This window comes from Herpailurus yagouaroundi, unplaced genomic scaffold (genome assembly GCF_014898765.1).
Source record: "Herpailurus yagouaroundi ecotype Mexico unplaced genomic scaffold, PumYag 206, whole genome shotgun sequence".
In the NCBI taxonomy this organism is placed as follows: domain Eukaryota; kingdom Metazoa; phylum Chordata; class Mammalia; order Carnivora; family Felidae; genus Herpailurus; species Herpailurus yagouaroundi.
Genome location: NW_024412437.1, coordinates 406,703 through 420,865, shown reverse-complemented (window position 1 = coordinate 420,865; position 14,163 = coordinate 406,703). Strand labels below are relative to the sequence as shown.

At 45.6% G+C, this 14,163-nt stretch overlaps 1 protein-coding gene across 13 annotated transcripts in view; it reads left to right on the top strand.

Moving 5' to 3' along the window:
* MARCHF10 (membrane associated ring-CH-type finger 10) overlaps nt 1-14,163 on the top strand; it is an 83,635-nt gene that overhangs the window by 48,168 nt on the left and 21,304 nt on the right. For 10 of the 13 annotated variants that reach the window (XR_005783718.1, XR_005783717.1, XM_040452030.1 and 7 more), the window contains 2 exons: nt 2,857-3,009; nt 8,759-10,178. Coding sequence is in view for 11 of the 13 variants with exons in the window: in XM_040452030.1 (XP_040307964.1) it covers nt 2,857-3,009; nt 8,759-10,178 (1,573 nt within the window). In the remaining 2 variants the exon portion in view is untranslated. The remainder of the gene's footprint in view (nt 1-2,856; nt 3,010-8,758; nt 10,179-14,163) is intronic. The other 3 variants (XM_040452022.1, XM_040452024.1, XM_040452032.1) reach the window with 2 other exon arrangements.

Below are 14,163 nucleotides of genomic sequence, written 5' to 3'. Positions count from 1 at the left end.
TGCGGCCCAGGTCACCTCATCTGTGCCTACAACGGCAGGTGGTGAAAAGGGATATTTTGTAAGAGTTTGCCTTCCATAGACTCTGAGAGGGTAATCACAAGGAAGAAGTCAGCAGTACCACCAAATTGGATTACAGTTTTTAAGGTCATGACCAAACTGTCTTACTCATCTTTGCGAGCCCTCAAATTATTACATAGCAAAGGCACACGGGTATTTGTCGAACAGATTATAATAGGGAGTTGCTATTTGCCTTTTGGATTTTATAAAGGATTGAGGGAGGACGGCTCGGCAAGAACAGCACAGAAATGAAGGTTATCGAGTAGGTTATTCTCAAGGGATGAAACCTGCAGAACACGTTCTGGGCCAGTGCAATTCTCTCCGGGGAGCGACTTCAGATCCCCAATTAGTAGTAGTAGCAGTAAACTGTTTGTGGCACATGCTGCAACAACCACTGAGAGCGGCCGAGAAGCACCGGACTCTGAGGCCATTTACGTACATTATTGCGAAACGTCGCAGTAACTCGGCAAGATAGGAATATTCCCGTTTCGGAGATGCCGAACCTGAGGTCCAACCTGCCCAAAGTCAGGGGCTCCTGCCCACCCTGCCAGCTTCGCTTGCCAGACCCCGTAAAACCATCTCCGGGTTCTCGGCTTTATTACTTTAGTCTGCTGAAACTCTCGGTTAGAGACAGACAGGCTCATTTCTGGAAATCATTTAAAAGAGCTGATGCTTCGAAAGCGCGCTTTTTTTGGAACGAGACAAAATCACCTGAAGTCATCTTGGATGGTTAGCACAAGAAAAAGTTTGTTCTACTTTTGGACTCCCCTGGGGTAGCCGGGTAGCCGAACGCACCTTCGCACATCACACTAAGCAATTACTCTCTGTCCTGAAGGAGACCAGGCCACACGCAGGCTAAGACAGGGTCCTCATCCTTAAGGAGAGAAAAGATGTATACCTCGGGCGACGTTAGACTATTTCAATGCTAAAGGTCCTAGGAATCTTGAAAGTTCTGGCCAAAGCAGAGTCAGAGCATAAAAGCATGTGGGTGGGCATAAAAGTGGAAATAGGCCTCGAAGGACCTGCCGGCTGGGGCAGGCTGGGGCAGAAAGGCCCCTGGGGAGGAGGACCCCACCCCTGCACCCTGGGAGGGTGTGGAGGGGGGTGAGGGCATGGGGCAGTGGGCAGTGTGAGGTTCTGCTGCCCTGGGCTCTGAAGGAAATGCAAAGATTCTAACGGGATTCCCGCTAGGAATCAACGTGCAATCCTTGTGACCAGGACCTTGGGGCCTGAATCCCAAGACTGCCCCTCCCTCGGCCCTCCAGCTGCTGCTTTTTCAGTAGGAATCCCATTGCCTCCCGCCCTGGCCATCAGGGGAGAGGTAGGAGGCAGTCTTTGACTGCTGAGAGCTGGAGGGATGAGGTCCTAGATGACCAGGGAGAAACCCGTGGGTTGCAGGAAAGCAATCTGGGTGCTGAGAAAGTGCCTCGCTCCCCCCTCCATCCTGGCTCCCATAGCATAAATCCCCTCTCACTCTCCTCCAGGTTAGTGAAATTGTGTCTCATCACCACCCCACACCCTCTGAAGAATATACCCTCATCTTCTGGAGAACTCCCTTCTCTCCTTTGAGGTCACACCTGCAACCCCTCCAGGCCCCACCAGCTCACCCTACGTGAGCCACCACCACTGGCCGTGCCCCTCTTTCCGCAAATCCCCATTAGAACATGGTCCCCTCTGTCTTGGGGACACAGAACTGAGTGCCTTCCCCTCCTGGGGCCCATCAGGAGAAGCGGGCCGTACCTAATCGCATTAAACTCGGCTTCGTGAGCTGCCAGGAAGAACTTTCATTCATTTCCTGAATCTGGACAAAAACCACAACTTACTCTCTGGAACATAAATCCAGTTGTCTCCACAGGCCAAGAACGGCTGCTCTCTCGCACACAACTCAAGGACCTTCCCAGCTTTACCCGTGTTGCCTGCTGGCTACGGTTATTTGTGAAACTTCTGAACTGTCCAAGAGGGGATGAGCCAGGCAAATTCCCCTGGAAAGATCTAGTTCAGATATTCACAATTCAACTGCCTTGTAAACTCAAGAACTTGCAGAGAGGCATGGAAAATACTGAAACGCTTGCCCCAAACTCCGCGGGCACTGACGCTTCCTACATGTGCAGAAGACATTTGAGATTATTCAAACCAATTAGCAACCTGGTTCAAAATGTGAATTTCCAAAAAAAAAAAAAAAAAAAAGTCATCGGGAACTCATTCCACGTTAGCATTCCCACTACTGTCTTTCCCGTGAGTTTATCCTCCCAGCACATAGCCAAGCAAATAGGTATACCTGGTATTCCAGACATTGGAACTTTTCTGGAAGGCCATCTTAGCTGCTAATAAACAACCTGAGGGTACAAAATAGGCTGTGATTCAACCTTGGAAGAGCAGCTGGAGAGAGGGCCTTTGCATGTCCCAACGGCAGAGGGCTCTCGACAGGGTTCCCAGCATGCCCATCCCAACATCTATGAACAGGACGCTAGAAGCATCTTAGCAGAAGGGCACACCCCTTATAGACCCTGCTGCAGGTGTCACAGGTGCTCATTAACGGTGAGTGATAACAACCTTGCGAAGTAGGTATTATGATTTTCCATTTGATAGGGGAGGAAACTGAGGCTGCAAGGGGGTGATGTGATCTGCCCAATTTCACACAGCTACAAGGTCACAGAACCAGGTTTCAAATCCAGCTCTTCTCTGACCACCTGGGCCCCAGTCCCTTACCTGCCTTCCCCGTTGCTGGGCCTTTGGAGCATTCTTTATGCAGAAGCTGTTTCCCTGTAAAAATTATTGAAAAGATTTTGCACCTTTCAGCAGCCCAGGAACCACAAATTTTATCAAGGAAGAGGAGGCCAAACCTGGGGAGACTGACAGTCAGCCCAGAAACGCAGAGCCCAAGAGTGCCAGGGGACAGGAGCAGACAGAAATCGCAGCTGCCAGTGAAGTCGCCGGCCCTCAGGGGACCAGGTAAGGACCTGGGACCCATGCGTCTTGGTCCTCAGAGAGGACAGACTTGTGTGGTTACCTGGTGAATTCCATATGGTTTTCAGACACTTGGGATTTTATGTGGAGGACAGTGTACCTTAAAATGAAATGCTTAAAAGGATTTGAAAGCAAACTATTGGATCTAGTTTCCTTCTCGGAGAGAGGCTGGCCGGAAAAGGTAGGGCAGGGGAGTTTGTTTTTATTTTTTCTCCCATTTATTCCATAAGCATGACTGTGCATGGTTTTGAGTGGGGGCCAGCCATTCGGCTTCTGGAGAGGGCATCTGGGTGGTGGGGGACAAGGGGTCGAGAAGCAGTCTGCAGGTCTGGGGCTGTCTCACCTGGCCCAAGAGGCGGGGAGGGGGGTCTGTGGGTGGCAGACGGCTCACCTCCCGCAGGGATCTTCTCGCCTCACCATCCAGAGTGTTGAGATCTCAGTGTGTAAGAAATAACATCAAAGCAAATATACACTTTCCTTCAAAACCCTGGTCTGGTGGATACGTCCTCTTTCCGTCCTGAGCATTCATCCAAAGGCCCAGGCCATGTTGCTCCACTGACCACATCACCCTCCCCTGTGATGGCAGAAGGAATAGGACCCGAAGAGTCTCCATGGGACTCAAAGAAAGTGACACTGGACAGCCAACCTCGCCAGGGACCTAGTCTTCCCCTTGGAGAAACCACTGAGCATCACACTTCCTCACCACCCAATGAACACAGTAGGCTTTATTTTAAAATGTGGTATATACTTCAGAGGACACCTATAAATATCAAACAGGGTAGTGGTTTGGATGGCTTGGAATTAGGGGCAATTAGAGCATACGTGAACCTGCAACAACCATATGTCACAGGCCCCCAGTGATGTAACACCTCCTATTGAGAAGGGCAGACCTCCCTTCTAATTTTAGGTCTTCTTCCTCCCTGACTTGGAGCCTGGGATGGTCAAGTAGCCCCTCTGGGTTACAGTTCCCTTGTCCTAAAATGATGCTAACGAGGGGCACCGGGGTGACTCAGTAGGTTAGGTGTCCGACTCTTGACTTTGGCTCAGGTCATGACCTCACAGTTCATGGGATCTCACAACGTTGGGCTCCGTGTTCTGGCAGCTCAGAGCCTGCTCAGAATTCTCTCTCCACCCCTCCCCTGCTAGCTCACACTCTCTCAAAAATAATAAAAATAAAGAAACGTAAAACAATAAAAGATAATATAATCTACCTCACTGTATTGCTGTAATAACTAAAGGAAGTAATACACTGACCAGCACCTAGCTATAGTAGGCTCCAAATTACTGTTAGTTTCTCTCCTGCACCGCGCCAATGGTCCTAGTAAACCCTTGAATATTATATGAAAGGTCAGGTTCCCCGTGCATGAAACATCCCATGAGGCTCATACAATCCTCCACCTATACCTGGAAGACATCTTCTGTTATCCTGAGATTCACTGAGAATTTATCCCAATTTTCTAGTATATATTCAGCTTTCTATTATATAAGGATAAGGCCTCCTTGTCTTCCCCCAGTTTTTTTCCTCACTAGTCTCTCTTTCATTCTTTCTCTCACATTCTCAAGTGGTTTGTATAAATTGGAGTAGGAGCCAGACGTTTGAATCGCATCCATGAGAAATTCGAAGCCAATGTGACAGAGAGGTAATATATAGAAAGCTCTTACAAATCAATAAGAAAACCCACGAGTACCTGACAGGAAAATGGGAAGAGGCGTAGCAGACAATTTCACAGAAGAAATGCAGGCAGCTAGTAAACATGTGGAAGAAAACAACAAGTTGAACCTCACTAAGTAATAAATGTAAATTTGCACAAGATCGATTTGGCCCATGAACTTGGCTAAGGTTTTAACAATAACACCCAATACTGATGACAATATTGTCACCCAATACTGGGTAACAATAATACCCAATACTGATAGTGAAACAAATAACATTTCCTGCGCACTGTTGTGTCAATGTCATGCCAAGCCCTTGGCAGGAGTTGCTGGTGACACAGCTATGAGAGATGCTTTCATTTCGTACCTGTAGGGTAATTTGGTTACAAACTGGAATTTGGCAACATGTGTGGAAAGTCTTTAGAAGGGTCATACCTTTTGACCTAGCAATCCCATGCCCGCGAATCTGCTCTAAGAAGACACGTAGTCAAAGACATACGAGCAAGGACATTTATCATGGTGTAATCTGTAATAGCAAAAACCGTGAAACCACTTATATACCCAAGAATAGGAGAAGAATGAAACAAATTATGATACATTTATATAATGTATCTTTTTTTTAATGTTTTTATTTATTTTTGAGACAGAGACAGAGCATGAGCAGGGGAGGGGCAGAGAGAGAGGGAGACACAGAATTGGAAGGAAGCAGGCTCCAGGCTGAACTGTCAGCACAGAGCCCGATGCGGGGCTCAAACTCACAGACTGTGAGATCATGACCTGAGCCGAAGTCGGACGCTTAACCGACTGAGCCACCCAGGCACCCCTGTATCTTTTTTTTAATGTTTTTATTTATTTTTGAGACAGAGACAGAGCATGAGCAGGGGAGGGGCAGAGAGAGAGGGAGACACAGAATCGGAAGCAGGCTCCAGGCTGAGCTGTCAGCACAGAGCCCGATGCGGGGCTCAAACTCACAGACTGTGAGATCATGACCTGAGCCGAAGTCGGACGCTTAACCGACTGAGCCACCCAGGCGCCCCTGTATATCTTAACCTGTCCTTAATATCATGCTCTTGAAGAATAATTGAACTTCTGGCAGGAGATAATGCTCACAATAAAAAAATTAGGGAAAGAAAGCAGGACATAAAGTTTTATGTACCCGAATATTCCAGTATTGACTTTTTTGAAAAAAAGTATTTCTAGGTAAGAGCGCTGACTTATAAATTCAAATGACTTCAGGGAACCCATGGAAATGGCAGGAGAAACACGTAACCGAGGCTGTGGGGACTGAGGTAAACCAGAACGTACAGGCTCCACCTAAAGGCAGTTAACTCAGCGTTCAGAGGCCGAGCCAAACCACTATTGCAGGATGAAAATGGCCCAGGGGTCTTGGGTTTGCAACCCACCCCTGAATTCCAGAACAGAAACAAGAGCAGTCTGAGTCTCAGATTATGGGGATTTTTATTTCTTCTTCATCTTCTTCTGAAAGTTCCAAATTTTCTCCAAATGAACATCAACTACTTGTATAATCAGAGGAAAACAGGTAAAAGTATATGGTTCCTACATTAGGACTGGTTGGTCAAGCACATGAAGAAATCTAGACCAAAGACAGAGAGGATGGATGCTTTTTCTGGTTTCATCTTGTTGCACCTGGAACATTCAGTGGCACCTGGTTGAACTTCTGGAAATGGGAGCCCCTCCCTTCTGAGCTGGAGTCCACACAGGGCCCAAGAGGCGTTCGGCAGCATCTGTAGGGCCTGGTCTATGAATAGCGCATCCTGGCATACCAAATGGGGTGTTTATTCCCAGCCCGCGCACTATGAAGTCTGCTCCCTATCTGATAGACGCAAGAAATAGGGTTAAAATAGTGGAAATATAGAATGGCACAGTCTGCCACCTTTAGGGGAAACACACCAAGGAAACGCTGATTGAACCTTTAAAGAGGAAGGCAGTGGTGGTGACAAGGAGAGTGAAGACGCATTCCCTGGGGTGTTTTGGGATACACAGGAGCTGCCTTGCAGCATTCAGAAGCCAGTGTTGCTGGGCGACAGCTCTCTGGCTTCCTTGAAATAAGCTTGTGGTTCCTGTTGAGTGTCCAGTTCTGATTTGCAAAAGTTGTCCTGGCCGATCATTTTGCTCAGGTGTCTCCTGAAGCCCAGACTGAATTGGCTCAGGGCAGAGGGACAGCTGTGTGTTCAGGGACAGACCAGAAGATTCAGGTTCCAGCAACTTGTTTGCTAATCTCCACGGGGCTTCATCGGATTCAAAATGAAAATCAATCGACCGGAGCCTGCATTTCTGAATCTTCTGTATCACTTTTTTTTTTTTTTTCTCAAAAAAAAAAAAAAAAAAAAAATCAAGAGAATTCAGTTGGTCACTTAGAAGAATTTGTCCCCCCAAACGGGATCTGAGTGGGCATACCGGCTCTACTCCTAATACACATACAGCCAGATGCTCAGAGCTTCCTGGAATCGCTGATATATCTCTTATTGGGGTTTATAAAACCCGTGAGGGGCCTGATTGGGAGAGCTTAACTGATTTCTGGAAGAGCTGATGAGTAAAAATTCACACTGCGTCGCTGAGTGTCCCATGCAGTTAACAATAAAAGAGGCTTAGAGAGTATTAGGACTTTAGAAGCTGGTGCTCCCAGGAGGCCCTCAATTAAAGTGAGTCAGTATTGACTTGGCCCTTGGCTGGGACGGAGGCTCTGCAGATTTGCATTTCACTTGCCTGAGCTATTACCACACAGGCCTTTCCAACCCCGTGGAGTCCTGTCCACTCTAGGGGGCGAACGGCTCTGGAAAGTAAATGATAAGGACCAGATCCTGCAGGATAGCACAGGGGAGGTGGGGGGTGGGGCCGGGAGGAGGCTGATGCCAGGAGGAAACCAAGAGAAGTGGGATCAGAGAAGTAAGTACTTTCAGTGTCCTATCTGCACTGAGAGGGTTAAAAAAAAAAAAAAAATCCTGAACAGTACATGCACATCACAATGAATTAAACAGATACTCATTTTCACAAGGAAATTGGAAGTCCAGCCATTTTCTTAAGGGGGACACAGGGTCGGGGTTAAGAACACAAACCATAGTGTCAGGCGGGCTTGAGTTTGAATGATCATACCCTGGCTTCCTAGAAATGTGACCTTGGCTAAGTTTTGTGACCTAAGCCTTGGTGCCTTCAATCATAAAGTGGTGTCATTGTGGCACCTATTTCCTAGGATTCTGAGGCAAAATGTGTGTATGTAATAAAGTTAGTATGGTGCCTGGCCCATTCAGTATAAGCCCGCAGTAAGGTGTGCTTAGTCGTTATTTTTATAAGGCAAGTTTTGACCAAGTGACTTCACCACTAGAAATTGCTACCCATTTGGGCACTTTGCCTCCTCTTCTCCATACATCTCTTCATAATTTAGAATCAGAGGGTGGGGGAGGAATTCTATTATTACTCGAGGTTACAAATCGACTGGGAGCTAGTGACAAAGAGAAGGTAATGATGTCATGAGAGAGTTATAATTTTTATTGCACTAAGCACTAAATGTAACCCAAGTCATCAGGGTAACTGGACACCAGCTTCTAGAGCCTTCCTCCCAATCTGCCCAGGTAGATTATATTTTCTTAAGATTTTTTAAAGCTGTGTGTGGTGCAGGAGTGTCATAAATGCGTGTTGAATGAATCCAGATGAAAAGGCACTGGTGGTTTTTGTAGAAGCCATTCCTGGAGTGCTGGTTTTCCTTATCCACAAACACTGTTATGAAAACCAGCATTTGAGAGATTCCCCCATAATCAGCCCTGACTGACCTGGGCTGGACAGTCTTCCCAAAGCTTCCACAAAAAAAAGACCCGTATCCTCAGGGTCACCCTGTCGCCCCAGAACCAGCCCGAGCTCCACAAAATGTACAAAGAAGACTCCAGAAGCGTAAAATGAAGCTACCTCTACTGTCCTGCTTCTGTACCTCCAGCCGTTTTAAAGCGTGCAGATTTCCTTCTCTAGGCTTGCTTGTTTCCTTGAGGGACTCTCACTCTTAGTGTTCGAGCTCTTTCATCCATGAGCACCTATAGAAGAATGATAAACTTGTCTTTTCTCCATGCAGATCCAATAGTTCAACAAGAGGGCCCAGTGTGGGCCAGTGGCACCAAGCTGAAGAGGCCAACTCAAGAGAGAAGACACTTAGTCCCATCTTCACAGCTAATGACTATGGCTGAGAATACCTCTGAGAGAGCCAAAAAAGGAGACTCAAGTGTTCTTTCTCAGAATGAGCCACATTCGGGCCTATCTCAGGCCTTCCTAGGAACAAACAGCCCTCAAGTGTCGAGTGAGTCCTTGGGGCCACCACTCCTAACCACCACCATGGGAGGGTCAAGAAGGGCACCATTTAGATTCAGAGATGAAGATTTTTATTCCGTTTTATCATTAAACCCTGGAGGAGAAAATTATGACACTGAGGAGGAGACCCTCATAGAGGAAGAACTTTTGTTGGTTGGTATGCACCGGCCTCGTTCTCCTCCCAGTCATAAGAGAAGTCGATTTCTTGGGACGTCGGCCACTCAGGCCAAAAGTAAAAATTTTGAAGAAAGTCCTGAAAATTGCAGAGCAAACTCGGTAAGAAGAACTGAGTCCAGCCGTGGCTCATTAAGAATGAGCAATGCAATGGAACCAGTGACAGAGCAGCTTCCTGTGGGGGCAAGGGTGTCTCAAGACCTCAAGCAACCTGGTGGAGGGTCTCCTAACGAGAATGACAGTGGTGACAGTGAACATGAGAAAAGCACCTTTCCTTCATGGGACACCAAATCCACAGCTAGTCTAGATGATGGCCTCAGTGCTGAAAATGGATTTAGAGACTGTACCTCCACGGAAGACAGGCCTGGTATCCGTGATTATGAAAGAGATTGGCATGCCTACTTAAGCAGTTCTAGTAATTCTCTTGACTGTTTTCTTTCTGGTAGACCAACAGCTCCAAGATCACCAGTGAGTTTATCTTATAACACTCCTGGATCATTAATGCATTCTGCCATGAGAGATGATATTCCAGTAGACTTGTCGATGTCGTCTACATTTATTCACAGTTCAGACTCAGAGGGAAACTCAAGGTTGAATGTTCGCCGACCATTGTCCCCTATTAGAAATAGGAATCCACTCGCCAGTGCTGAGAACCACAGTTATTTTCCAGTAAATAGTGCACATGAATTTGATGTCAGGGGAGCAGAAGATATTCCTTTAACGAACCCATCCCAGGGGGCTCTAGAATATACGGAAGAGCTCTTACTAAATCCTCAAAGCAACTTGTCCTTGGGGGAGTCTTCTAGCTCCTCACCGTCAAGAATGAACTTACAAGGCCATTTGCACGTGCCTGGGTCCCTGCAAGAAAATATGCCTTTTACTTTCTTCGCGGTCTCTAATTTCCCAAATCAAAGTGATAACGGGAACAGAATGGCAGCCTCTGCTTTCACAGATGAAAAGGAAGCCAATAAGATAAAGGCAGACTCTGAGAAACTCAAGAAACTGCAAGAAAGGTGAGGAATTTTCATAATGATATGTATATACTTTTTTATTCCATTTTTCCAGGTAGAAATAAGCACTGCCTTCATTAGAGCATCATGGGAATTTTAAATCCTAAGTAGGCCCTTCCTTGACATTTTAATGATTGCTTTTATCGACAACATTATCTATTTTGTTGCTCGTAAAATGTGTGTATCTATGAGGAAAATTTTGGTGTTCCAGCTCAATCTCTCCAGTATTCCCCAAATGTTTTTTTCCCTAAATACCATAACTTTAAGGAAGGCAAGTTTGCTAGACATAAGGGATTTTTGACTGCTACATAGGGCTAGCTCTTCTCATGGGCAATTAGGAACCAGGATCTTTTACGAAAAGGTTGCTATCTCCCCAGAGAGTGAGCCACTCCACACTTGAAGTTCACCAGCTCTCCCTCATGGGACTTTGTGCAAATCCAACCAACAGTTCTAGAATTTGAATCTTTCCAACCAAAAGGCCTGTCCCAAACCGTTACCATGGTTACCTCGGTTCTCCAAGGGGCTACGCTGGGGTAACCACAGCTTCCATTTTATGTGTTCTTTCTCACGCATGAGAGAGAAACAGGTCTTTTTTCTGGATTGCCCTTTCCTTTGATCTTCCCTGTCTTGTAAGATGATGTGGGGATATTTCACAACATCCACAATATATGAAATTTGATACTTTTTAAAGCCATCATTAGACACCGTGTCAGGATTCTGTTTCCTTTACGTAGGTGTTACCACACCCTGATGTTGGCTTACTGATCAGGAAACGCATTCTGTGAATGCAAGCCGCCTTTGTGTACGTTAGTGTGGCTCATTTCAGCCGTTAGTTATCTATTGATATTCATTGTAAGTGGGGAAATTCTAAGGCAATGAATTAGAATGCAGAGGGTAAGAGAGGACACAGGACACACACCTACTACTCCTTGAGCTCTGTTATCCAACTGCAGGAGTTAAGTCACTCTCCTATTAGCAGTACCTTTTCCTTTCCATATTTATTTATTTTTTTAATATTTATGTATTTTTGAGAGACAGAGAGAGACAGAGCATGAGCAGGGGAGGGGCTGAGAGAGAAGGAGACACAGAATCCAGGCTCTGAGCCGTCAGCACACAGCCCGACAGGGGGCTCGAACTCACAAACCACAAGATCATGACCTGAGCCAAAGTGGACACTTAACCGACTAAGCCACCCAGGCACCCCAATTTTCCTTTATACGAGCTACCAGCAGACCGACTCATGGTTAAGGGCCAAAAGGCCTCACACTCACCCATCTACACCTGTCCAAAAATACAGCTTCAGACCCACTTGTCAGGAGTCTGGTCTTCCACCATCCCAAAGTGATGCCTTGGAGCTAAAAATGATTTCTTTTAAAAATACATCCACGTCTCGGCATGGCAATGCATTAAACAGCTATGAGTTATGTACTTCGCCTATCAGACACCCTTTTTCTTTCTGTATGTAATAAACCTTATGCTTTTCTGTTTATCTCAAAAATGTTCATTCTAGGAAGTATGAAAAATATAAACTTAAAAGAAAAATCACCTGTAATCCTATAATCCAGAGATAAGCACTATAAAATAACTTTGCTTCCCATCTTTTATCTTTGCATATAAATGCAATTTTTAGTAAGCATTGGCTCATATTTTATAATATGCCTCATTTAAATATTTCAAGCCCATTTCTCAATGCCACTTATACTCTTTAAAAATTTTCCCTTAGTTTCTTTAATGCATACAAATAATTAGAGAATTCGAAATAAGGCAAAACCCAGATATCCCTGTGCCTACCTTCTAGCTAATAAAACTTTACTGGAGCCCTTGAGCCCCTCACCCACCCTATCTCATCTACCCCCTCCCAATATCCTTTCTGCCCCCAGGAAACCATTCTTGCATTGTATTTATCATTCCTTTGAATTTATTTATTTATGTATGTATGTATGTATGTATGTATGTATGTATGTAATCTCTACACCCAACGTGGGGCTTGAACTCACAACCCTGAGACCAAGAGCCGCATACTCCTCTGACTGAGCCAGCCAGGGCCCCCTCTTGATGTCTTTTAATGAAAATAAATTTTTAATTTTACTTGAGTCAAATATATCCATCTTTATGGATTGTGATTTGTATCTTGTTATCTTGATGAAGAAATCCTTTACTAACTGAAGGTCATTAACATATTCTATCTATTTGGGGCACCTGGGTGGCTCAATAGGTTGAGTGACTTTGACTCAGATCATGATCTTGTGGTTCATGAGTTCGAGCCCCACATTGGGCTCTGGAGCTCAGAGCCTGGAGCCCGCTTCGGATCCTGTGTCTTCCTCTCTCTCTGCCCCTCCCCCCCCACTCACGCTCTGTCTCTCTTTCTCAAAAATAAATAAACATTAAAAAAAGTTGTGGTTTTTTTTTTTTTACTGGGTGTTGTATGGAAACCAATTTGACAATAAATTTCATATATTAAATAAATAAATAAATAAATAAATAAATGGCATAAAAAATTGTTTTAAAGATATTCTTCCTATTTTTTTCTAAAATCTGTACAGTTTCACTTTGAACACTTAGGACTTAGTGTGAAATGGATTCTGGTCTTAAATGTGAAGTAATGTTTAATATGTGATGTGAGGTATGCTTTGTGAATGCCCAACTGTCCCAAGATCTTTCCTTGCTCAACTGAAGGGCCACCTCTGTCTTATAACTATAAATGTATGAGTCTGCTTCAGAGCTCTCTATTCTGGCCTGTTCCTTTTTGTTTTTCCCTAATCCAATACGACGTCATCTTAATGTCTGTAGCTTTTACAAGTTTTGGTAGCCAGTGGTGCCCTTTGGTAGGCCTCCCCACTTTGTTCCTTAAGAGTCCTGGGCTATACACGTTTCAGAATCAGCTTGTTGGGATTTTCACTGAAACTGCATTGAATCTGTAGATTATTCTGGGGAGAACTGACATCTTAGAGATACTGAGTCTTTAAAAAATATGATTTATCTCCTCTTTTGTTTGTGCCCATAATAGAAAACTATAATTCGGTTCCTTTTCATGACTTCTGTTTCCTGGGGAGGAAGGTCTCTTCAGAAACTCAGCACACACTTCTATCTCCAGAGCAATGCCCATTTCTTCCTCTCCTTTGATTTGAGTCTCTGACCAGTTTCCTTTCCTTGACCAGACAGTCCCCAGGCCATGAGGATTCTAAAGAACAAGCCATAGACTTCCTAAGGGCCTCCCAACATGAACATCAACCAGCTAGTCTTCACTCCCCGTCGATTAGACGCAAACATATCTGCTTACATTTTCACTAATTCCATCTTTATCAGATCCCAGCAGTTTACATTCTGGAATGTTGGCAAAATTTCTTGGCAAGTGTTATGCTATTGGTGAATTCACATCCAGGTTCCTTGGTTCATCATCATCCCAAACGACATCTAGTGAGGGGTCTCTGTGTGCAAATACTTTGCCAGACTCTCGATGCACTTTGCAGAGCGGTGACACCGCCATCATGGCATCCAAGGCTGCCCAAGACCCTGTTAGATAAGTAGTGGTGGTATTGGCACCACATGGCTTTATACGTGAGGAAACAGAGACCTGAGAAGCTTTGAGAACTGGTCCAGAGTCACCAAACCCACACGTTTCAGAGGCAAGCCTCAAACCCAGGCCCCCTGCCTGCAAATCCCACATACTCAACAACAAGCCACACCACCAACTCCCTCACAGTGGCCACGACAGGGGGAGGGGCGCCCAGCCCTTTCCATGACTTTCTTCTGTAGCCCTGTCCCACGCCTCTAGATTTATGGAGGCACTGCTGGTTCTCCTGGTCAGCTCACACGTACCACTAGCTGCAGAGGAGCCTGACACAAGACTTTGTGCACCTGCTATCAGTAACCCGGAAGAAGTTTCAGCAGGGTGGGACGGAGCAGGGGGTGGGCCTGGGGAGTCCTGGGGGGGGGGGCCTCCCCCTTGAACATCCCAGCACATGGTATTTGTAGTTTGTAGACACTG